The sequence below is a fragment of the Myripristis murdjan genome, chromosome 6 (assembly GCF_902150065.1).
Source record: "Myripristis murdjan chromosome 6, fMyrMur1.1, whole genome shotgun sequence".
Taxonomy (NCBI): Eukaryota; Metazoa; Chordata; class Actinopteri; order Holocentriformes; family Holocentridae; genus Myripristis; species Myripristis murdjan.
The window spans coordinates 23502546-23528013 of NC_043985.1; the positions used below are offsets into that span (position 1 = coordinate 23502546).

Sequence of the window (25468 nt, forward strand, 5' to 3'; positions counted from 1 at the left end):
CCCCTCCTCAGTGGGTCTTCCCTTGTCTTGCTCTGTGTTTCCGTGACCACTGCCCGTCACAGGAGATGTTGAGGATCTGAGGTTCGCCGAGAGAGGGGTGGTGTTGGTGGTGGCTGTGGAGGAGAGGGGGAGGTGGGAATAAGGGAGGAAGGGGGTAGAGACTCCAGAAATCCAGCGGGGGGAAAGCCAGACCCGTCAAAATGTTTGCTGATGTTTCATGGGAAAGGGGCTGATTTTATAGGAGCCCTGATGGGGACATGTCATTGATAGGCTTGGAAGGCTGATGAATGGCCCCAAGTCAGATGGGGATGTGGCAAGGCTCACTGGAAGTCTTTTGTGGGGCTGTTTTGAATAAGAAAAGCTCCCTCCCAACGAAAAAAAGAGGCTTAGATCTACGCAATCCTAACACTGTGGCCTCCCCGTCTTCCATTATGGCATTTAATACGTTTTTATACACCCCCCAGCTCCAAATACACATACCCACACAACTGCCGCTCCCGCCATCCCTTGTAATTTTAACTTCCATTCTCAGATCTCATGGACACTTGTTGGCACATTTAGGTCTGTCTATTCCCTCACTGGCTTGACACTCCATGCACTGATCCCGCATCATTACAACATCTTTGTGATAACTTTTTAGGGCACCTCACAAACACTCTCAACTACTCCCAACCAAACATGGTGAAACAACGCAAGTATGAATTTTTTGGGGTAGAGTTCTCGCTGCCTTTACTCTGTCTTTCGCTGTGGCAACCTTATTTTGGTGTGCCTCTGAGAAGAGGGAATGGTCACAAAGGAGGGAAGTAAAAGTGCAAAGCCTGAGGCTGGGAGGGCTCTGATGGAGTGCCTGAGAGCTGGAGAAGGGAAAGCTGTGATTAGAATATGAATGGAACCACAGGAGAGGGGGAGAGGAGAGGGGAAGAAGAGGGAGAGGAGAAAGGCGGATTATGGCTGAATTACTCACCACACCATGGATAGCAAAGGAGGACTTTCTCTTCCAATGCGCAGGCGTGGGGACCGCTGCCTCGACTCACCAACAAACCATGCAGCCCACACTTTGCCACCTGGGAGCACGTGAGGGACAGAGAGGCAGCAACAAGCCCACGGGACACTGCACTTAGTACACCGGCATATTTTGTTCAGGCAGGGGTGTCAACTTTTTTTTTTTAAAGGAAGGGCAAAACTATTTTAAAGAATTAAGATCAAAACAGCTACTAAAAATACTTGATGCAACAATAATGTTTAACCCTTTGACAAAAATCCTCAATATTAGAGAAATGAAAGCTCAGGAAATTTACTTTAATAATGTGACAATTCATGGATGATATAATACACACAGGCCTTAATGCTGGTTCATGCAAAGCCATGACCTCAAAAGAGGATCTAATTAATTTCAGTCAAACGAGGAGAAGGTGGAGTTTGTATCTCGCTCAGTGGAAGTCCTTTTTCCATCCTGCCACTGTCAACTGCTTATTAGAGCCTCATTAAATAGGACAGGTGCAGCAACCAAAAGGGCCTCTTCCACCCTTGCTATTATTCTTACACACTCCACCAGCACAAACGGATGTGTACCGCTTTTGTTCAATTAAAGGGCTCCAATTGAGCTGTGCGTTTGAGAGCGGGGTTACCTTTAAGCTACATCCATGTTGGGGAGCTTTAAAGAGGAAATTCAATGTAACTTTCTGGTCCTGCAGTCATTGAATTCGGGTGTTGTGGTAACAAGCAGATGCACCGCACCCTTCTAAAATGTGTAGTCACCGAAGACTTCACATTGTTGAGTGAAGCATCCAGCTGTCTAGTTACCTCTAAATTCATTTTAATGAGTGGTGACCCTCTGACCATTGTTAAGCCTAATTCACCTTTGGGCACAAAAACACCATGAAGATAATTACTTTTGCCAGTTTTATAAGCAGCCAGTTATCCTCCGATCAACTTTATTAGATCAGGGAGCAAACTTGGACAGAACCTTTAACCTGAAGTTTGCACAGTGAGAGAAAAATGAAGTGAATGACAGCTTCAACATGTTGACGAGTGCATCTCAACCCCAGTTAATCTACAGGCAAAAAGACGATTTTCCTCTGCAAAAACAACCAGTGCACCCCTACATTGAGAGTTTCAGTTCGTTTATGAACTTTGAATTTTTTATTGATTTCCCAGTGAGATGAAACACGACTTTTCAGCAAAAATTAAATATGAGATTCTACACTTGGTATCATCTTCCTGCCTTTATGCACACCAAATACTTATTTTGCTTTGCTTCTGCCAATTGTCATTGTGGCAAAAAGAAATACCAAGTCTGGAATCAAGGAATACAAAACACAACAGCTAATTTTTAAATATTGTTTTGTGTTTATTATGTACACATACACAGAGCATCACGTAATAATGTCGACTTGCTTTCAAAAACTATTAACATAATATGAAACACGAACAAAATAATGTTTAAATCTGACAGATGCCTGGCTTGTAAACAACAAAAAAAAATGAAAATGCTCATTTTTCAAACTCAAACTTCAGCCTGTCTTTTTGCTCATTCATTGCATTAATAACTGAATTTGTGTCAGACGTGTTAACTCACTGGCTCTAAATTGTCTTCTACCTGACACAAACCCTGTATCTGTTCACGTCCAGCTCACTCGTTGTAGCGAGCTAGCTTGAGGCGAGGCACGATGTTCATGGACTGCAGCTCCTGGAACAGCAGCTTGCAGGCGTAGGGGATACGCAGCGAGGACACGTGGCAGGACGACTTACAGTAGTGGCACCTGGAGAACAGAGAGAAAACGAACAGAGAATTAGCCTGGGCACAAACTGGGGCAGTGGTTTCCAAAGTGGGGTCTGGGGAATTTAATTTCACTATAATTTAATAACCTAGAGTTGTAAAGTTGTTACAACACCAAAAATGTATGAATAATTATTGTAACATTGTGTTTAAATCTCATCACTTTGAATCTACTTGTTAGTGTTCAAGTATGACACGTGAAAAACATTTATATAGGCCAAAATCTCTTTTCATATCAGGGTGCACAGGGCAAAAATCACTTCAAATGGGGTTCCTCAGGTTAACTTGATGTGCAGAACATGAAAAAAAAATCAACCCCCACCCCCTGTAGAGGATAACTGCGGGTACTTCCAACCAGATTTGCCAATCCAACGCTCCTATCTGTGGACTGGGCGGACAGATGGTCGGCAAAAATTATCTGGCGTGGTGTGAGGAGTATTCGGTTTTAACCACCCCGGTCAAGTTGCAGACTGATCCGAGCCGTCCTGATCATAAGATGTTTTCATCAGAGAAATGGGTTTATAGTGAAGTGTGGCGGAAAGGTTTTATTATAAAAATATAGGAGTGCTAGTGATGCACTGAACACTTTGGGAGCGCACGCCTTACAGTGACTGGAGGCTGCCGGCCGAGCTAACATCGCCTTTTTTTCCAGTGTTCAGCTCATGTTGACCGTGTCTCTCCGGCCACAGTTTCAAATCTTCTTTTTGTTTGAGCATATGAGTGTGTATCATGTGAGCTCCCATGAGATTAGAGGCAATCAGGTCAGTTATGTACCGGGAGTCACAGGATAACCTCAGTTATATTGTTAAATGTACGGCAAATTGAATAATATGTGCATAATTCCAACTAAGAAAACACAAAAACACTGTAAAATCTTTAGTGTGTGTGTGTGTGATGCAATGTAACTATCAATTTTAAATAAATTCTAGTATCTATAGTAGGATAAGATAAGAATTTATTTATCTGAAACAGGGACAATGCACAAATAAACATTAATCTTGTAAGACAAGAAAAGATGTCTTGAGCCAGGTTATAGCAACAGCTGCTAATTTCCACCTGTAGTCCCTGTAGTAAATCTAAATACTGTAAATTCAGAGGACTCATGTTTAGATCAGCTGTATTGGAGTTTGAAATAACAACAACTGAACAACATTAAAAGCACCATCGGGTCTGCAGGACTGAGTTCAACCAAAAACACTCGACTCACCAGCCTGAGTATCCCAACAGGCCGCACTGTCCACACACATCCACCTCAAAGGCGTCACTGGAGATCATGAGGCGCTCCAGCAGCAACATGCTGGCTCCGTAGCCAATCAGACAGTCACGCTCCATCTCCCCCAGGCGCAGACCTCCGTCTCTGGAGCGCCCCTCGGTGGGCTGCCTGGCAGGGGGCGGGGGGCACAGACAGGTAAGACAGAGCAAAGAACTGCAGGGTGACTACAACATGACCTTCTCAAAAGTTGTAAAAAGTTGTAAAAGGTTTTTGAGTTAATTTTGCTTTGAAATGAAACTAACAAGAGCCCGTTGCCTTTACCTGGTCAGAACAGCTCTGGGGCCGCGCGCTCTGGCATGCATTTTGTCCAGGACCATGTGCTTCAGTTTCTGATAATACACGGGTCCAAAGTAAATATAGGCCTCCAGCGGTTCTCTGAGGAAAAGAAAATAATCAAAAATGGGTATAAAGCTAATATAACCATTAACAAACTCTAGTTAACACCAGAATAGATTATATCTGAATAAGGATTTGGGATCTGTCACAAGAATCAATTCAAAATTAAAAATTTTGAAAAGAATAACAAAACGAGTATTTTTTTTTAAAAATATAGTTAGTATCAAAGCAAACTGATCCCTCGCTCTGTAACTCAGTGATTTTATTCCCAAGCAGCCTTAGCCTGTGTGTTTAAATATTCAAAACATTTAAATAGCAGTAATGCTTACAGGAGTACAAATTAAAATGAGAACACAGAAACATACCAGCAATATTTTTCATACAGTTCATCCAATTTAAAATTAATATTTTGTTGTGCTGCTTTGTTTTCCCAATTGAGGGATACAGGCCGACGTTGCTCTTTTAAATAAGACAGTGTGTTCTGAATAGGGTTGATCAGTTATTGAAAATCGTGGATTTTTATTAGTATTGGTATCAGCTACCAAAATTCAGGTATTTTGATGTTCCTAATAAAGACATAATTCAAGAGCATATTATCATTTTCCCTTCATTACCCAGTGATTCCAGAGGTGACGTAGTCTTTGCCCTGGTAGTTGTATCCATAACGGATGAGATCCTCACACACATCTTTCACTTTGCTGCCACCGAAAGCCGTGCCGTAGTGAAACCGTCCATCCAGGACTCCCGCTTTTCCCGCCAGCAGTTCAATCAGCTTCCCCACCTGGCAAAATTAAACACGAGACATTTCGAACACCGGAGCTACAAAATTGCCACAATATAAAAGTTTTGTAAATCATACCCACTTGCGGATGAGATAGGTTTACAGCTGTAGCCCTATGGGTGGGACCACCAGTCTAAGGATGACTGATTTCAACAATTCCACTGAGGTCACAGCCAGCAGACCCCTGACCCCGTCACATAAAAGGAAACACCTACTCTCATTTCACTCTTGGACCACAGAAACATCTTCCCGGGCCAAACATTTCTGTGTCTTTTCCATGACAACCACAGCCAGCAAATACACAGAGAGCGACTACTTTACCAGTAAAGACCTTTAAAGTTTACAGTGTCGCAGACAAAAAGCTGGCAGACACGGTGCCAAGTATCATGTTATTCACATTCACCAGCATAGGACAATTTAGATGTACTGCGTTTGTTTGATAAAACTTCTACACATTGCTTCAGGCGGGCTTCGCTGGCAGCCGTTTCCGCGGCAACAAATATCTGTTTGTGAACAGTAAGATTGGTGCTTAGTGTTGTGAATGGACGTGTGCTCTGGGAGCCAATGATAACCCAGAGAAGTAAGTAGAGGGGATAATGAGGGTTTTGTCTCAGAAGGGCCAATAGAAACCTGTGAAGAGTGAGGGTCAACACAGCTATTGGTGTGACTCCTGCGACTATCCGGCTGAGCTCAGAGCCAAAACTCACAAATAAGAATTTTGCGTACAGCTTTTGGGTTAGGTGTCAATTCTACCACCTTCAATAAAACAAAACAAAAGTTCAATTTAATTTCCCCATAAAAGCAAGATGAACCAAAATTTTGCTCTCGTATCACCACCTTGCTGCAGCGAATAGTCTTACCGTCATTCTGGAGGGATATCCATGGGGGTTCATGATGATATCTGGACAGATGCCCGAGTCGCAGAAGGGCATGTCCTCCTGTGGGACGATGAGGCCGCACACACCTGACACACACAAACACAGAAACTAAATAGCTCAAGTCTATATAGATCATGTAAAAGACCAGCGGTGTGAAGAGCACAGCAGGATGACAGACTTTTACAGAACTGACCAACGGAGCATGATGAGCTTCTTCTTTGCAAACATTAATCTTTCAATTCAGACAAAACATGAAAACCATTCAAACAGAACAGCATTGCCTTGTTCCCCCAACTAACCACTCAAAGTCCACACTAATAAATAGATAAAACTGTGGTAAAACTAAAATGTTAGCAGCACAGACTATCATTGTTTAAGCTGTTTTGCAGACTTAATGCTGCAGGCAAGCTTAGTGTGGACCTCCAGTTGAGCGTGACATTTCCATACTCATGTGGACAGACAGGGTGCTCTTTTGATTCACATGACGAGGGGGACAAGGGCCCTGGTAGCCAGGACTTTAAGTGTGAGTGCAAATGTTTGCTGAGGGGCCGAAGCACTCTTCCCTGGCCAGGGTAAACAGATTGTAGACCCATTTGCAAATGAAAAAAAGAGACAGAGGAGAGAAGAGAAGGGAAGCAGGAAGTGGAGAAAGGTGCTTAGCTTGACAGGGAGACCAGGATTACACACCCATGACTTTCAGTTCAACTCAGAGGAAGTGCAGGGGATCAACTGGAGAGGAGAAATTGAATCCGTGCACGTGGGAAAAATTCACCATTAGCTGACCAGTCACCCACACAGGGTGTACTGTTGAACAACAGGATGTCGATTGGGAACAAGTGCAGCGATTTACTGGGCAAGCACATAAGAGGAAAGTCATCCAACAGCAGGAAGGAGAGAACATGAAAAGAGAAAAGGCGAATATTGGAGGGCTAGGGGAGAAAGTAAAAGGGGAACTGACAGGGAAAAAAAGAAGGAAAAGGGAGTAAAAGAACTTTGAATTTTGGGGTAAAGGCAGAGTGAAAAAGAGGCAGAAAAGTAAAACAGAGAGTAAAGAAATGAGGAAAATGGCTGAGCGGGTCAGCAGAGAAGCAGTGAGACAGCAAGACAGAGAGAGAAGGAAAGAGTGAGAGAGAAAAGGAGAGAGAGAGAGACACTAGTTCCCATTGCAGACATCCTCGGTGTTGTTTGTTTTGTGTGAAAGTGAATGATAAAAGAGGCATGAAATCAGCAGAGAAAGGCAAGACAACAGCAAGAGTCCAGAGCCCTCCATCACACCCCATACAGCTCTGCGGTGGCGGCTCACACAATGGGCCCCTACTACTGACAAACCCTCCTCTTCTTCCCCCACCACCCCTGCACAGCCACTACAGCTGTGTATAGGCTGTGTGTATGTGTGTGTGTGTGTGTGTGTGTGGGTGTGGGTGGGTGACCAGTAAATAATTAACTTATTCTGCTCTGCTGGCCAGAGGTTATGAGACTAGTCATGAGTAGCTGGACCTGGCTTGGGAGATCTATCACTGTGGCCACATTTACTTCCAAACAAACACTAAAACTCAAATATATAAATACATTTATGAAACAACAAAAATTTTGCACTTATACTTTCAACAGCTCCATTGGAAGTTTGAAAACACTAGGTGAACTTAATTCAGTGTTTTTTTTTTTTAAAAAAAACAAACACCATGGTTGAAAAAGCTGTATCTGAAAGTTGCTCTACTTCAGGTTCACATCTGGGACTTTGACTCCAGATTCAGCTCCTCTCCAGCTAACCCCCTGGCGACCCCTCTGTTCTTCACCATCGGAGACAGAAGACATTGTCCCATCGTGAGCTGACCGCCCAGTGGCCACCACGTTAATGAAGTGAGTAAATTATGCATGGCGCCAGTTAGCCTTCTGATTAAAACATCATACAAGCCCTCTATAGGGGAGGTGCTGCAAAACAATGGAGGTTGTAAACACTTTTCCCAGGAGCAGCAGAATACTGCTGGGGTGTAATAAATTTACATAGTCTGGCACAGGACAAAGAGCCAATTAATTGAAAAGCAGCCCTGGAAAGATGAGAACAGGGGGGCAGCGATGGAGCAGCAGCCGCTGGGACTTGACTCAACAAACGCTGCAGTTCAGAGACTCCCAGAAAAGTATTTAGTTGTGTAAAAGCTTTCACAACAAGGAGAGAGAGCTTCTGAAGTTTGGGTTCAGCACGCTGCCCTGCTCTCACAGAGAATACAGAGTGACACTGTGTGCTGAGGTTTGCACCTTTCTGTCCATGCCGACTGCTGAATTTGTCTCCTATCTCTGGTCTCCTAGTTTGCCGGAGGAGGATCTTGATGAGGAAAGCATCTTCAGCGTTGGATGAGATCATGACCTTCTCTATGTAAGAGTCGGTTGAGCCCTTGTAGCTGCAAAAGTAAAATGAGAGGATGATTTTCTTTACAGCAGGGTTACCTGAAAGCAGCTTGCAAGCAGGTCAGAGTTAGTGGCCTCACATTTCCAACTTTCTGAAACACACAGAAGTTTATCTTGTCGGTCTGTAATAAAGTATAAATCTAGTTGAAGTCATTTGTGGATGGCAGCAGTGTGGATGGCAGCAGTGTGGATGGCAGCAGTGTGAACGCCGTGGGGTGGATGGGTGTGGTGGTGGTGTGAACTACTGTGTGCTCACCTGATGGGCACCTCTCTGTACTGCGGCTGGCCTGGCTGGGTACTGCCCTCCAGTGGCGTCTGGGTGACAGTTGGCATGGACTTATTCACCAACACCTGCTTGTTCTCCACTCTCTCACCTGTGGCACAGGAGACACATCAGTGCTTCCCACACAATGTCAAAATGTGAGCAGCCTGCCAACAACATTTTTGTTCTAGATTTGTTTGGGTGCCAAGATGCATGAAACTTGGCAGCTGTGGCCAGTGCAGTTTTCAGACTATCATAATTTAATGCTGGCAAGCATGGAAAGCATATTAATGAACTACACAGACCATAATTCATTGCACCTATGACGGAGCAATGCTGTACTCCTGAGTTGCACTGAGTCTGTGCCAACACAAACTCAGTGGAGAGACAGTTGGAAACATAACCTCCACATTCAGATGGAAATATAATAGTCAGCTAATGCTGCCATGTCATGAGTGTATACAGGATGCAGATTTATTGTGATTGCTTGATGAAATGTCAATAACAAGTCGTAAATAATCCCTGCCTCCTTAATGCTGCCTCAGTAATCTGAGAACCCGTGAGAAACATTGCTCATAAAACCATCAGGTTAGCCAGTCATGCTATTTTATACTATTTATCTATTTATGTGTCGCAGATCAAACAAATTTATGCTACTTTTATTACACGTGAATTGTTTATAACGGACATACAGTCATTAGGTCACCTTTAGTCAAATAAAGAGCAACAAACCATGCTGGGTCTCTTCCATTACTGGTGTTACTCACCAGGGGAGCAGATGCCGTCAGCATCCAGGATGCTGTGCCTCCAGATGGGCTTCCGGGTGGCAGCGTCCAACATGGGTCCCATCACCTTGTCAAAGGTCTGGTTGGTGTAGCGCCTCAGGGTGCACTTGGCGTTCTTATAGACAAGGCATCTGCCGAATCCTGGATGGAACCACAGATAACTGTTAGTATCTGTAAGTGTCTGCTACATGATTATTGTTATGTAAACAGTATATTGTCTTTATTTGAAGCACAACTTTAAAATCATGTGAAAATGAAGGTGAGGGTGCAGAAATCCTGTGAGGCCGACAAAATGCTTGCCGCTGTTTTGACAACCACTAAAGGTTTCTCACCCCTGTCGAGCGAGGCTTTGTTGAGGACCAGAGCGTCCTCGATGTCGTAGCCGCTGTAGCTCATCACGGCCACAGTGGCGTTCTGTCCCGCCGGCAGCTTCTCAAAGTCAATCAGCTCAATGGTCTTTGTTTTCACCATGGGCCTCTGAGGGTAGGCCAGCAGGTACATCAGAGTGTCTATGCGGTTCCGCTGGTTGTAGCCAATAGTACCTGGACAGAGACGATATGGAGGAGAGCAGATGCAGGTAATTCTTGCAATGTGTTCACCACGCACACATGGACAAGTATAAAATGTTTTTTTGTACTATTATAACATTTTATGAATGCACTGATATATCTGCAAACTATTAGTACTGGTCAATATCAGCTTTGTGCAGCAATATCAGTGTCAGACCAAAAAGTATATTTACTGCAGGTATTTCATTATTACTGTCAAAGTAGAAATGGAAAAAAATAACATGGTATCCTGTTTACAAAACAATTATCTTAACACAGGCCTGTCTGAAAAGCTGAACCTGTTTTGCACTGTAACTGTATTCAGATTCTGACAAAATTTTGTATCCATATCAGCCCCGATATGAGTGGGAAGACACTGGATATTGGTAACAGCCTTAAAAAAAAAAAAAAAACCCACACTGTTCCATCCATAATTTTGTTAATCCTGGGTGTCTACAGGTATCATAGTGTTAAATCTGTTGCATTTTAAAACAGTTTAAGATAAATATTAACTAAATTTAAGACTTAAGGTTTTAGATTTTAGGACAAATCATCTGACAAATAAGTATTTAAGTAAGTACTATGCATTTGGTCTGGTGCAGAGGTCAGTTTTAGCTAAAAACATGGTTGATTTTTACCAAAATGATTCAATAAAATGCCTTTCATAACAGTTCCTTTAGGTTACACTGCAAGGTGCTACTGCAATAAATCAAACAATAACCTTTTTCCCCACCTGGGACAGGTAAGTACAGGGATTTTCTTGGATTTCTCTCCACAGTATGATAAGTAAGTAAGAAATAAGGTGGATTAATCCAGAAGAGGAATTTCCCCAGCATAGATGTTTAGCAGGTCAGTATAAAGGCAAGTATTAAGTTCAGTGTTAGGCCTTTTAGTGTTTTATCACAGTAACTCTCCTGCATCAGAACTTGAATAATTTTGAAGAATATAAATGGAATTAGATAAAAATGTGTGTGCTGAGATTAAGACCTCATAAATTCAAATCTAAGACTATTTAATGACTTCTCAGGCCTAATATTTATAAAACAGCATTTAAGACATTTAAAGACTTTTTAAGGACCTGCAGACACCCTGTAGTTCTTATATCTACTGTATGTCATTATCCTCGGTGTCCCAAACTACAACTGTTTATGTGATGGCATCAGTGAATCAGCTTTGTCATCAGAAAGAAGTGTATTATGGGTATTTAATCCTCCTGTTCAGCGGACCAGGGCAGGGCTTGGTTAGGGCCATCTCGGTGCAGCCGAGTGGAGGAACAGGGCAAGTTATGGCATAATGCCTGGCCTCCCTGGAAGCCTTGACATTTGTCAGATGCTATTACTTCACAATCAGGCTACAAGCACAGAGTCTGTGATAATAGGCCGGGCCACACAACCAGATTTGCACATGTATAGGGCTGTCCACACAAAACAGACAAGGCAGAGGATATTGGGCCAAATATAGTTCCAGTCTGTGTTTTTGTAAAGATGGGGGGAAGGGAGGAGGGGGTGGAAGGAGGAAAGAGAGGAGGGTGGGGGGTGTTAAGGGTGACTGGGGCTCTTACGAATGTTAGCAGGGCCGTTTGGGGAAGTTTTGGTTACCAAGGAGCTGTGGGTGCACACTCTGTGGTCTTTCGCAGCTGAGCACACTGACCCCCCGAGCACAGCCAGAGCAGACACAATGAATTGCTAATGACACTCTGGGTGACTGGCAGGGAAAGGGCCTCCGCACACACACAGCACAAAAGAGAACCTACGCAAGCGCCCCATGTTTGATGTCCATGCGCATGCACACACACACACTGAGAAACACACACACACACACACATATGTGCAAACCCTCAATCACACACACAAATATCTTCTGACAAGTAGCAGAGCATTTTTTTGGAAAGTCAGAGGCTTATATATGTGTGTGTGTGTGTGTGTGGTGCACAGGGGTGAATGTATGGAATAGTGTGGATGAAAGATTTAACTGCTGCCAGTATTGGTGTGTTTGTGTGTATGCATGCACATGAGTAAATACTGCAACTGTGTGGAGGATGTTTGAGAAGGGATTCGAGATCTTCAAAGGCTCCTCTCTGCTAGCTGAGGACGAGGCCGCTGTGGTCACTGACAGTGGACGCCTGTTTACGGCAGAAATTTGGATCCGTGGCAAGAAATGACACTCAAATTTGTCAGATAGTATCTATATATGTCAGGTTTATGTATTTAATTCAATATTGTTGGGTTGCAGGCAAGGAGTACAGTTTTACACCAGTACTTTAAAACTGCTAGAGATGGTTCAGTTTGCATGGGTTAAGGTTAGGGTAAGGATCTGGGCCTGCTGTAAATAATCCAGGCCTGGGCTAGTGACGGGTGTTGCCCACCGTGTATGGCTGTCAGGATGACTACTGGTGCTTTTGTGAAATGTTTACATAATAATATTCAAATTCAAAAGTAGAGGAGCACTCCTTGGGCTTTAGTAAAATTGTTCTTTGGGGTTGAGGGGAGTCCATGTGTGAAAACAACAACAACAACAACAAAAAGAAGAGGAATCCCAAGAGACTCTCCTGCCTAATAAAAAAAAAAACTTTTCAGGGTGGCCACAACACATCGGCGTTGTTGTTTACAAACAAGGTGAAAATCTTCACCGACGTGCCACATACTGTCATCTGTTTATACTTTATTGAATTACTGTGGTAGTAGGGTTGGGCAATATGGAAAAAAATCAATTATTATATTATTTTTGACCAAATACATAGATATCAATAATGTGCAATAGTGTAGTGATGACTGCTGGGCACACAGTTTTTTGCACATTGTGTACTTAGATCTCTAGTGTCATATTTTATTCTTTATTTTTTTATTTATTTAATCTTGTAATCTGTGGATACTGCTGAAAACTGTGAATTTCCTTGGGGATGAATAAAGTATCTATCTATCTATCTACTGGTGTTTTCACAAAATGTTGACACAATAAAATTTTTGATAAACAGTTATTAGTAATAGGAATGTGGTGACTAAATGGTTATAGTCAAATAACAGAGCCACTAGAAAAGTCTAATAAGCTCAAAAAACTTGCATCTTTTTACTGTAATACAGGCTTCAAAACCAGCGAAAGACAACACTTACACCAAATCACTGTGTTATGACATCAAAAATCCAAGAAAGTATCTAGTATTGCAATATATCATGATATTGATATAATATTGATATACTACCCAGCCCTACCACATGCTTTGTGAGAAACGTGCATATGTGACAAATTCATGGGGTGGACACATTTCTCAGCAGGGATACAAAACCCAGCAGAAAGCTGGCTCAAATAAGAGACGTCTTACCCATGGCCTGCTTGCCCATAGCGCACTGGTACGTGTTCCTGGGCGACTGGTTATGGTGGGGGTAAGGGATGAGGCCAGCACAAACACCCAGTAGTGTGAAAGGCTCGATCTCCAAGTGTGTTGTGTCTCTATGGAAATACAAACAAATGAAAGAGGAGCTGAACCCCCAGTGTCTAGATGACATGAACAACCCAGCCAAGTCTGAAAGGATAGGAGGAGTTTGTTTTCTGTTTTTTTTTTTTTTTTGAAGATTTTTAATATGTCAGGGCCGACGGCCAAGTCAACTGCCACTCACTTGTTAATCATGTGCTCGTAAAGGGCAATCTGACAATCGTTCTCCTCGTTCACATCCAGGTACTCCACCAAGCTTTCATGCAGGAAATCTTCAAAGGTTCTTGGGTCAAGAAAAAAGGTTGAAAAGGGGATTATTCAAAACCAATAAATAACCTGCTATCTAAAGACACGTGATTTATTTTAGTCTATTCTTAAAATTAACTTTATTGGATATGAATGCACTGAAACAAGCAGCTTCCACCCTCCCAGCCTCACCTGTAGCCCTGGGAAAGCTCTTCAATATGTCTGTTTTTCACCATTGGCTGTCCCTTCTTCACTATGATGTACGGCCTGAAAGGGAACCACCACACACGTCAAAGGAAACTATCAATAAAACAGCCCCGGAGTCTCTTATTAGATTACTTTCAATGTTGCTATTGCACATTTCACAAAGTGAGAAACTCTCTCAAATCAAAACACTCATTTCAGACTCAAGTTTATTTATTATTTTTTTTAAATCAATGCTCCATGCAATTATGCATCAAAAGTCTGAAGTCTTCCCCACCTGCACAGTCGTCCTCCGTCAGAGGAGATGTAGACGCAGCGGTCTGTCAGGTTGGTGGAGATGGAAACGAACTCGTTGATGAAACCGGCTCTGCGCATGAGCCTGAAGGTATTCACCAGCTTATAGTGATCTCGGATCACGCCTAAAATGTTACCTGGGGACACGAGACAGACAGACAAATGGACAGAGAGACGGGAGGGGAGAGAGAGAGAGATCAACAATCTGTCAGCACACAAACACACACCTTTGTCTACAGTCATACACACACAATGCCAATGCTGCTACAGTGGAAGACTATAGGGTTTTTATGATTAGTCTACTGTTGTGTAAAGGCGATATGTGAGGTTAGGATGCGTTTTTTTCCACATACACTGACTCAATCCTGTACTGGGCACCAGCTCACCAGGTCAAACACCTTGTGTGCCCGTTGCCTCTGAAAAATTAGCTTGATTCTGACACTAACACACACATTTCTAAACAAGGACAAATGTGAAGAAACAAAGGAGCATCCAGTGAAGCATCTATATAAAGCCGTGTGTGTGTGAATCAAACCCCTAAGAGACAAACTGGCAAGCGCATGGCTCAAACCGCCTGCAGGGGTTGTGCTCATATCAAGTCTGACAGACAAATGACTGGAGAACAGAAGAGACCCAGTACACTGCCTCTGTGTGAGGGTAGATTTGCAGGGAGCACGCTCTGAAGGGCTTTGACACCTGCTGCTACCAACTAATTAAATGGTATGGCAGCTAATATAATTTGACAGTTATCAGTGGCTAGAAAAACATATACAGTAATTAACCGGACATGTTCTGTCTCGAGAATAATACCTACTGGTGCCATAAAATTAATGACTTATCTGCCACCCTGAAAAATACAAAATTGCCTTCTGTAAACTGGACAAAATATTTTTCCCTTCATGTTCATAAGCAATGCATTCAAAACAGGAGGGATTAAAAGTTCTTTTCAAGTCATCAATTACTAAAGCATAAGCAACCAGTCCTAATTCCCTCTGTGTTTATTTATTTATTTGCCTTTGTGAGTGTGTGTGTGTGTGTGTGTGTGTGTGTGTGTGTGTTTTACCATTAAGGAAGACCAGGAAGACGCTAGGGTAGGAGAGCTCCTCTCCACACAGCAGGTTGACGTCTTCCACCCCCAGGTTGAAGGCCAGTTTGATGATGGGACCGTCCTCCATGTCTGTGGTGATGTGAGTCATCAGGGCCAAGTTCTTCACCAGACCACAGGCCTAGGAGGTCAAAACACCATCTACATGTCATTTTTGAATGTACATCCAAGTGTATTCACACAGACCAACATCACACACACACACTTTGCACCAGTCCAAAAACAAGAGCGCACACTAGTGCCACATCCGTCTTGACTTAATGATAAATCTCAACTAATATCTCATTAGTCAGTACATTTTGAACTTTTCCTGATGATTCTGTACATAAACACACACACACACACACACACACACACACACACACACACAAAGATACAGTGACCTCTCAACATGTGGGTCAAGTGAGGCCAAACACATCCCTAAACATTCCTCCATTCAGTGGCAGCCCAGTTTTCTTCTGTGCTCTTACACATCAGTATAGGAAATACAATTACACCTTCTCAACTCCTAAAGTGTAATGGGTTCAAATGGAGACTATTTCACAAATTATTACAAAATGCATTGATATTTACCATTAAATCATTACATTTTCATTTCCTAGAGCTACTTCTCTCCTTTAGAAGTAGAACATTTTTCTGCGAATGAAAAATCTTGCAGAATAATTTGTTTGCTTTTACTTTCAAAACTTGTTTGCTTTTACTTTCAAAATATGTTGAAATAAATAGTTCATTTATCAAGTGGGTCTGGAGCTTTGCTGTTGTTGTGTGGCAAGATTTTTCTTTTTTTTTCAGAATAATTTGAACAGCCAGGGGCCAAATTCTGTTGAACCAAGAACCTTTGTTTGACCTCTTCTTTACTGCTGCCAGGCATTTTGTTTCTATTTGTCACTGTATCATCCAAGAATATAACGACTGTGTGTTCCTATAATACACTATTCTGTGTGCTGATATCTGAGAAATGAAGCTGTGCACGCGCAGTGAAGAGCTGCGTCCCATGTTTCACATGCACTTGTAGCTCGGAGTTACTGTTTAGTGGACATTCAGTATGAAGTGTTTGCTTTCACACAGAGGCAGTGTTAGCATGACACCGTCCCAGAAGCAGCAGTGCAGGCCGGTTGGTGGATCCTTGGCCGCTGCAGCTCACTCACCTCTCCTTCAGGGGTGTCGGAGGGGCAGAGCATGCCCCACTGGGAGGGCTGCAGGGAGCGCGGCCCGCTGACCTTCCTGGTCTTCTCAAACTGGGAGGAGATCCTGGTCATCATGCCGAGCGCTGAGATGTAGGAGAGACGAGACAGGACCTGGGTGACACCCTGACGGTCCATCTTGAATCTCTTCAGAGACCAGTTCCCCTGTGGACAGAAAACAGCAAACACAACAATCTAATATCTGTATCCAAGCTACTTTATTCTCCTGCCTGTTTATCCAATTTAATGAAAAATAAATCAATTTTTTTCATTTAATTCCAAGAATTAAAATGAAGTTATTACTTACATTTGTTAATGCATTTCACTTAATCATTCAGTTCCTGTACAATGTGGCTGGCTGAAGCTTTTACCACTAATTTTAATAATACTGAATGCATTCACTACGAAGAGTATACAAAAGATAGCTTAGTCTAATGATCAAACCATCATATGGAGCTAAGTTGTGAGTTGGTCATCTAAATAGCTTTTTTAAATCAACAATAAATAAGGAGATTTCTGATCAATCCCCACCCAATTAAGAATGTAAACACTCACTTCTGAGTTAAGCCACACTCATGTCTGGTTTAAACCAAGCCCATTCCGAGTACAGATACAGACAGTTTAGCTGGTTGAACGGATACAGACACAGATAATGGTGTACTTGCTCATCCCTAATGTATAACAACAAACAACAGTGAATGAAACCGACTTTAAAAGCTTTACCTGCTAACACAACAGTGGTGCAGCAGCACAGCGTTGTTGTAACTAAGGAGAATCGCTGCACAAAATCTTTAATTCATGAGTTGACATAACCACCACAGTTAGAGAAAAGTCACTGAGCTGCATCCTTGTGTGTGTGTGTGTGGCGGAGCAGTGCACCAGCCTCCAGTTTTACTTCTACCGTAATACCTGGTGTACGAGTGACCCAGGGCTCTGAGCAGCATAATCAGTGCATACCGTAATTCCTCTAAGTGATGGGGATTACGAAAAGCGACATGCAGAAGTGCACAAACATGCAGACCACAACTCATGCAGAAGTGCACAGATGTACACCAAATAATAACGATGAAAATACAATAATAAGGACGCTTTTTTAATCCCCTGTATGGGAATTTTCTGTCTAATCTCCTCCTGCCACAGGGAGACCAAAGCTCATGATCAGCATCTCTTCAGCTGACCTCAAATGTTCAAGAGCACAACATGGAGGATGCAGATTTGAACCCAGCTCCTCCAGTGCTGCTACATCATTCATTCTTCATGTGAATGCTGGAAAATAATTATGCATGTATCTATAATGTAATCTCTGTGCTCTCTGTCTAACTCGATGTTCCACTGGGACAGAGTGTTTGGTATTTTTTATGTAGTCCTTGTGATGTGTGACTGTTTTGTGCTGTCCTCTTGGCCAGGTCTAATAAGACATCTTAATCTCAATGAGAGTTTTACTTGGTTTAACAAAAGCTTAAGTAAGTATTCACTTGTCCATACTCACTGTGGATATGGCGTTGACCATGCCGTTGGTGATCTGATCTTGACGCATGTGCTTGACCACATCAAACTGAGCCGCCCGCTGCTTGGGGATGATCTGGTCGGCGATTTTTTTCAGCTCAGAGTTGAACTTCTTAAAGAGATCCTCAAACAGCAGAGACAGGAGCTGTGAGGACAGAGAGGCGAAAAGGACACAACAAGAACCCAGTGTCAATCAAAACTTTTTAGTTGGTATTATACAGTTGTGAAACCTCCAGACTACACACTGAGTGAGAACAACAATCATTTAGGAGATAGAGTCGTCATCATATCTTTGCGAGTCACACTGTCTGACTCTCAGATCGGCGGCTCCTCCTGGCACGCTGCAGCTGTTTCTGTCCCTAATCAGCACAGAGGCGCGCTCAGTGTCAGATTTAATAACCAGGTGTGCCAGCTCACTGATAAGTCTGACCTGGCCTCCCTCCCAGGTCCCTGTCCTCCTCTGCCAGGCCTACAGGAGGCAACCTCTCTCACAACCCCCACCCACCCAGCACATTAGCATACATCAAAACAAACAGGCAGCACTGCTTGAAATTAATAAAGAAATTAAGCTTCCGTTGCGCAGCCGGCCCAATTAGTTGAATGTCAGGGAACCATAATTGGAGAGTGAAGAGATTGCTGGCGTTGTTAGTGTGTAAGCCCCCTATTGAAAGGGGGCTCTGTGTCCCCCCCCTCCCTCCTCATCTCCCGCTCCTTATACAGAGCAGGTTGAGGGGGAAATTAAAGACCTTAAGACAGCAGTAATTACATTATCAGAGCTGGGCCTGCGGATTAGCTCAATCGCTCCAGTCAAGGCAGCATTTCTATTGTCATGGTGCTGAAAAATCCCCATGCTTCCACAGCCCTGGGATTTTGGTGCCGCTGCATATCTCTCTCCTGACAAAGCCAGGCAGGGACAAATACAGAGGGAGGGAGAGAGGGAAAACAAAACAGGGAAAAACAAATCTGGGGGGAGAATAATGAGAGTCTTAATAAAGGAAGGAGGCTGAAACAAAGATGCAGGTGAGAGATCAGGCCTGGAACAGCCTCTATCCTCTGGCCCAATGCTGTGATCCGTTCTCACTGAGGCATGTGTGTGTGTGTGTTAGTGGTACACTTCTACACACACACATGAAGTTAATAAGCACCGTGCCTGTTTTGATTTCTGGTGGCTTCAGATCAATGTTGTGAGAAAAGCAATAAAGAGACGGTTCTGTTTGACATAAGATCAGAAATGAATGTTTTGTTTTTGTGAGCGAGGATTTCATTTCTGAGTCACTTCAGATAAAATGCGAGCACATTTTGACTGTAAATGGTTGCGTTTACACAGGAGTGTAGAGGCAGTGAGATCACCTGAAAGAGAGGGACATGGAAGTTTACCTGTCCTGCCAACTCCAGACGTTTGTTTCCATAGTAATCTCTGTCATCCACCTTATTGTTGCCTTGGGCCAGGATCACCCGGCGCACCATCACTGCCAGGTAAATACACTTGGCCCTGAAGTTGAACTCTTTGACCTACAGACAAAACACAAAATTATTATACCACTGTATGAATGCAACTAACAGGCAGTCTGTGTAAATAACTGGGAATCACAGAGCAGTTATATTGACTATAATGCTAAAATCACTGTGTGTACGTTTACTTACAGGTACGTGTGTGAGGATCAGTGAAGCCAAAAGCTCCCTGGCCTCTTCCATCTTCGTCTTCTTGGGCCCTCCCCACATCCGCTGTCTTCTCACTTTATTCCCAAGGTATCTTAAAGCCTAAGATACAGTGAATAGGGGGCAATTAACAGTCCAGCTCTGTTCAAATGCTGCATATAAAAAGGCATTTAGTGTGTGCTAGTGATGAGACAATACACTGATATTCAATGTATCTCAGCACAAAATGTAAAAATATGTATTAATTGTGATGTTAGCTACGTTTTATTCTGTTGTAGTAACCACAAATGAGATAACTCATCCGACACAATGTCACAAGCTCACCATCAAAATCACTATTAACTAATTACTATCTATATACAAAAGATATTATTTGCACTTTCTAATGACAACTTTCACTTTTTGTTTTTGTCTTTCTAGCAGTTCAACGCTGCAGGAAAAATTTGTGGCTTGGACAAAAGCAAAAATGCACGGTCGTGTTTTATTGCTATTGAACTTTTATCAGTATTGAACTATTACATATTATACTGTGGCTGTATTGAATGGTGAAGCCCATATCATGTATCAAACTGTATTGTGAAATAAGCATATCATCCCATCCATAGTATATGCATGATGATATTTTAAATTTAGTTAAAATACAAAGATTGCAGTACACACATCATAATGCATATAGATACACCTGAGTATGTACTACAATGAAGAACTACAGAAAAGGTCAAAGGTTAAGGAGGATGAAGACTTCCTCTAAGACCATCCACCCTGTCCTCTGTGCTAAATTTATAAATAAATAAATAAAAGGTGAATGACTACAACTCAACTGTGCTGAATGAAAAAAGTCAGCAAGAAGAAATACTAAATGAAATCCTGACTTTCAACTTTGGTCTGGGGCAATTTATTGATCATAATCTGATAACTATGTTTCTTGTGCCTTACCTGACTTTAATTATATAGGTTTAGGCCTCATTGTGCACAATACAATGGCCCAATAGAGAGCATGAAAAGACATCACAGAGACCGTCGGAGAGAGAGGAATGAAAGCTGCGTCGGCTGGTTGCTAGGAGGCAAATATGGCCTCATGAATGCGTCAGTGTTTCCTCTTTACAACATAATCTTTATGAAAAAACAAATTGGCCTATTGCATTCATGTGCAGATGTCAAAGAAAACATGCGGGCCTCCTGAATAACCCATGAAAATCATTACTTAATTGGTTGTCTGGACAAAGCCTTAGTCATCTGATCACAGAGACAAAGAAATACCTTATGTCAACAGGCAGCGGCCGGTTGTTTGTGTCTGCACATTAACGTCCCGCTCTCCAGACTGTGAACCGGCTGCAGAATAAGCAGACATAGACATCTGAGGTACCTGAGTCTGGGTGAAGATCTGAGCTTTCTGGCACTCCTCCAGGCTTGGGGCAAAGCTGGCCATGACGTGCTCCTCTGTACCGATCATCTGCACTATCTCCTGGTCACTCTCTACACCCATGCCCTGTTCAAACGAGATCCAAGGGAGATGTGACTTTTGGGAGATACATCAAAAAGACACAACACAAAGTACAGGAGGGAAAGCGAGAGGATTCAACTGAGATGAAAGATAATTGAAATCTTTGTGCATTATATAGACTGTGCAGGTACAGAGAATGCAGGGCAGATGAGGATGTGCCAACAGCAAACGGAGTGAGAGTTGGGACGGGACGTGTAAGGAGGCGAAGTGTGTGCACAGGGAGGGAGAGGTGAGCTGCGAGTCGTGAGGCTGTCTGACATTTGCTTATGGAAATGTGGAGCTGTGGGAACTGATCTGACTGCCCCACACCGACTTCAATGCTGTGTTTGCAGCTCCGCTAAACACAGGAAACGCCGGGACAGAATTCACCGAGGATGCCACAAGTGCACAGCAAATAAACCGGACGGGCAAATGTGTCTCATGGAAAATGACTTCAGTGCACAACACTCCGCTCACACTTAACATGTTTGGAGAGATCTGTCCTGGGGGGGGCGAGGGACTTAATGATACCATCTGGCTGAATGACATTTTCACTGAGAGCAATAGCTCACATGTAAAACTGAGCCTTTTGAACAAGCACTGACTAACTTCTTTATGCTAATGCTCACAACTAAACCTAGCACTGGATACATGTCTTAATGCTGCATGTAATAATGTAACATAGAGACTTCATGGAGGTGGCCAAAGAAAATATGATAAAAAAAATGAAAAATTACAAATGATGTAACTCCACTTTAGAGATAGACAGACCCTTCTTTTGTAACTTCTGGGACAACAACAACCAAAAGCAACAGCTTCATCAAACGTCACTGTTAATATCATCATGCTGTAGACTGATAGCTCCCTCTAGTGGATACATGCTTTTGATGCTGCGTGTGATCACACTGTGGATAAAACGTTCACCTTGAATATAATGGCGATGGGGGCGTCCTCTGACAGCGTGTTGTGTCTCAGGTAGAAACGCCCTTGCTTGACAATAATATTAGTCCTGCTTTTCTTCTCGTGGGTGGAGCTGGAATTAGAAAGAAAGGCCATAAAATCATAGAGCAGAAGAGACAGCAGGTCTGGCAATAAATGCAACAGCTTAACAAAAATGAGAATGATTACTATTAAAATGAATATCAGTCACAGATACATCCATAAAAAAGATTCTTTTATCTAAGAGTGGAAGACTCTTGCATACCAGTCGTTCTCCATCCTAAACAAGGGGAGTATTGCTTGTTTACTATTCTACCAGTGAGTTAACTCTGTTCCAGTCACAAGTGTAAATCAGTCCCTGATTAGATGGCTAAAATCAAAATCAGTGGGGATCTAAGTCCTGAGGAGCAGGATTGGAAAACTACTGATAGGAGGACATCAAATTCTTATTTTTGCAAATTTTTTTTTTTTTTTACCATGACCATAAATCTTCACAGCTGCAAATTTTTACAAAATTCTGACATCCTCCTCTCATATTCAGAAATAACTTCACCATCCAGTCTACTCCAACTACTCTGACAACTCACGTCAACATGTTTGGAAAAATCTTGCACTTATTGTGGAAATACATTTCCTCATCATGACAGGGTTTTCTGGACATCATTCAAAAGGCTGTCTGATCTGAATTAAGGCTGATAATGGCCACTTTTAAGTCTTTTTCCTTTTTTTGAAAAATCATGTTTTGTTTGTTAGCTGTAGTTTACAAAACCTCAAATTCACAGTGGGATACAGCTGATGTTTTCATGTCATTTCAGCCCCGGCCGCTGCACTGAGTCGAGGGTTTGGGCAGATCTTTTGTCTTTACCTGGTGACAGAGGCTCCGACTGCACCCTTCCTGTCCTGCTCCACGATGATGCGATTCTTGGACAGCTGCTCTTGGATCAGAATGACTTTCTCCTGACCTTTTACAATGAAGTAGCCACCTGTGAACAAGTAAGAGGTGATGCGATCAAACCACCACTGGGAATAAAGAGTAACCCATTTCAAAGCTCTTCCTTAGCACAGTCACTGTTAATGTCATTCTGTTTAGTCACTGAGGCCCGTGTCGACGGTGAGTGTGACTTAAGACGATCACATGGTGATGGTGAATCTCTACCTGGATCCAGAGGACATTCGTTAAGTTTAGAAAACTCCATGGGTGTCTTTCCTGTGAGGACGCAGTTTGAGCTGCGCAGCATGATAGGCATCCTGAGGACAACAACATTAAATACACTGATGAGAAACACAGAATATCATGAGCAAGACTCTGGTAAAAGATAGGGATTTTAGCGAGATCACAGCGAGTAACTGTGAAAAACTAAGAATGAGCAAAAGATTCTTATGAGTGAAATAAAGGTGATATTTTTGGCTGTGGAAGCTGGGGGAATTGGGTTTCCAGCTTGTGATTAACAAAGAGGACCGACTGAAGTTTTCACTGTGATGGAAATTATCAGTCCACAGCTGGAAAGGATGCGACTCTGTGAAAAACTTAAGAAGGAAATACGCTACCTCCCGATGGGCAGCGCGTTGCGGATGATTCTCTGGCTGCCTCGGGTGTACTCGATGTCCACTGTGATGGACGCTGAGTAGGTCATGTCTCTGAGACGGCACTGGGAGAAACAAAAGGGGCATCTGATGAAATGGATCTCAAAAATAAAATAAAAAATAATGAAACTTGAATCCTATCACAATATAGCCCACTCTCAAAGATTGATGTTGACTTAGTATTATCATTTCCTTGTGGCATTATTATTTTATATTATCATCACAGTGTTATCATTTCCTTTATCATTCACAGCAAAACAAACTCACCTCGTGAGGAGAGACCGGTCTGGTTACATTGAAGCTCTCCTCGACGTCAGGCATGCCAATATAAATATTGAGGTATCTGGAAGGAAGGCATTTTATATTTTACATTACATACTAAAAGTCTAAAAGTTACATTTTTTATTTTGATTTACTGTTAGTTCAAGTGACGGCAGAGGCGGCAAATAAACCTCGACTTACTTGAGGTACCACATCGGATCAGCGTCGCTTGTGATCTTTTCATTTGCCTTCATAATCTTCTTGATCTAAAACAGATAATCTTAATCTCACACAGACATACAGGTATGTTTGTACATTATCAATACATTTATTCCCATGAGGCTTATTTGTTCCCTGCCTTTAGGTGTTTTAGCTGGAACTGAAAAACACGACTGACTCCTGATAATTTGAAAATGATTTTGTCTTTTCCAGAGTGTTTTTCTTCTTCAGTCACAGATATATATCAAAAATCACAGAATCACATATATCGTAATACCGCCTTTATCATGGGTAAAATATCATGACAGCATCGTATCACTTGTGACTCACACTACTAATACACACACACACACACACACACACACACCACTGAATCAACTTTCATTAAAAAAAAAAAAAAAAAAACATATCTTATCACAGTTTACCTCAACGTTGATAAAGTAGTTGAAAGAGTCGATGTGCTGCTTCACCAGCCCCTTCACCTGGCAGACAGACAGACAGACACAGAGTGATGCTCAATGAAAATACAATGTGAATTATCTGATTTATGATAATAATACAATAATAATAATAATAATAATAATAATAATAAAAAAGGCTGTTTGACTCAGCAGACAGGTGGAGGTGTGGTCTGTTACCTTCAGGAAGGCTGGCAGCAGTTTCCATTTTTCCTGTCCCAAAACAACCAAACAAACAAACAGTGAATAGACTGACATACACTGCAGTAAACAATTAGGGAGGTCAGCCGCTTGGCTTAAACATTGCTGATAATATGTAAACAGCAGCAAAACATTGAGGTGTGACAGCCGACATGACCTTCTTCTGCTCCTCTGCGAGCACGAGCAGGCTTCAAATTGAACCACGAGCGCCATGACGAGCACATTAGAAACTGTAATGCTGCTAATTTCACTCCGTGTTGTTTCTCTCCCACCCGGCTCGCCCTCCATGTTAGCCTCTCTGAGCTCGTGGTTTTGTCTCGCGGCTGCTTCTTTTCCTCCAAACTCACCGCCACCGTGTTGACAGGAGCCGCGAGCTCCTGCGGCGTCATGTCCCCAAACTCCTCCATGGTCCCGCGGCTTCACCTGCAGCCCGTCGGGAAAGCTGTGGCCATGCTGTCAGTGTTTATCCAGGAGCAGGAAGAAGCTGCAACACGCTGCCCTGCTGGTGTTACACTGAAAACCGTCCGTGTGCAGCCCCGGAACCGAGAGAAACACTCCACGTTCCGCACGCACGTGACTGGTCATCTTTGTAATTTAGAAACTGTGGTCTTTTTTTATGGGCCATTTCCAACAGCAACATCTTATTT

The 25468-nt window shown here is 42.7% G+C and overlaps 1 protein-coding gene across 1 annotated transcript; it reads right to left on the reverse strand.

Moving 5' to 3' along the window:
• Nucleotides 1-2312: 2312 nt before the first annotated feature.
• On the reverse strand, nucleotides 2313-25334 carry polr3b (polymerase (RNA) III (DNA directed) polypeptide B). The gene is made up of 28 exons (XM_030052882.1): nucleotides 25169-25334; nucleotides 24801-24833; nucleotides 24588-24644; nucleotides 24145-24209; nucleotides 23950-24025; nucleotides 23647-23747; nucleotides 23255-23346; nucleotides 22964-23081; nucleotides 22084-22192; nucleotides 21043-21165; nucleotides 19662-19778; nucleotides 19395-19529; nucleotides 18001-18162; nucleotides 16476-16676; nucleotides 15286-15448; nucleotides 14206-14359; nucleotides 13917-13991; nucleotides 13663-13761; nucleotides 13368-13495; nucleotides 9833-10042; nucleotides 9483-9641; nucleotides 8710-8827; nucleotides 8304-8446; nucleotides 6030-6133; nucleotides 5003-5169; nucleotides 4314-4427; nucleotides 3987-4160; nucleotides 2313-2762 (listed from the first exon to the last, which is right to left on the reverse strand). Exons 1-28 carry the CDS (start codon nucleotides 25226-25228, stop codon nucleotides 2633-2635), a joined length of 3387 nt encoding a protein of 1128 aa, XP_029908742.1. The 5' UTR covers nucleotides 25229-25334; the 3' UTR covers nucleotides 2313-2632.
• Between the last annotated feature and the right edge of the window lie 134 nt (nucleotides 25335-25468).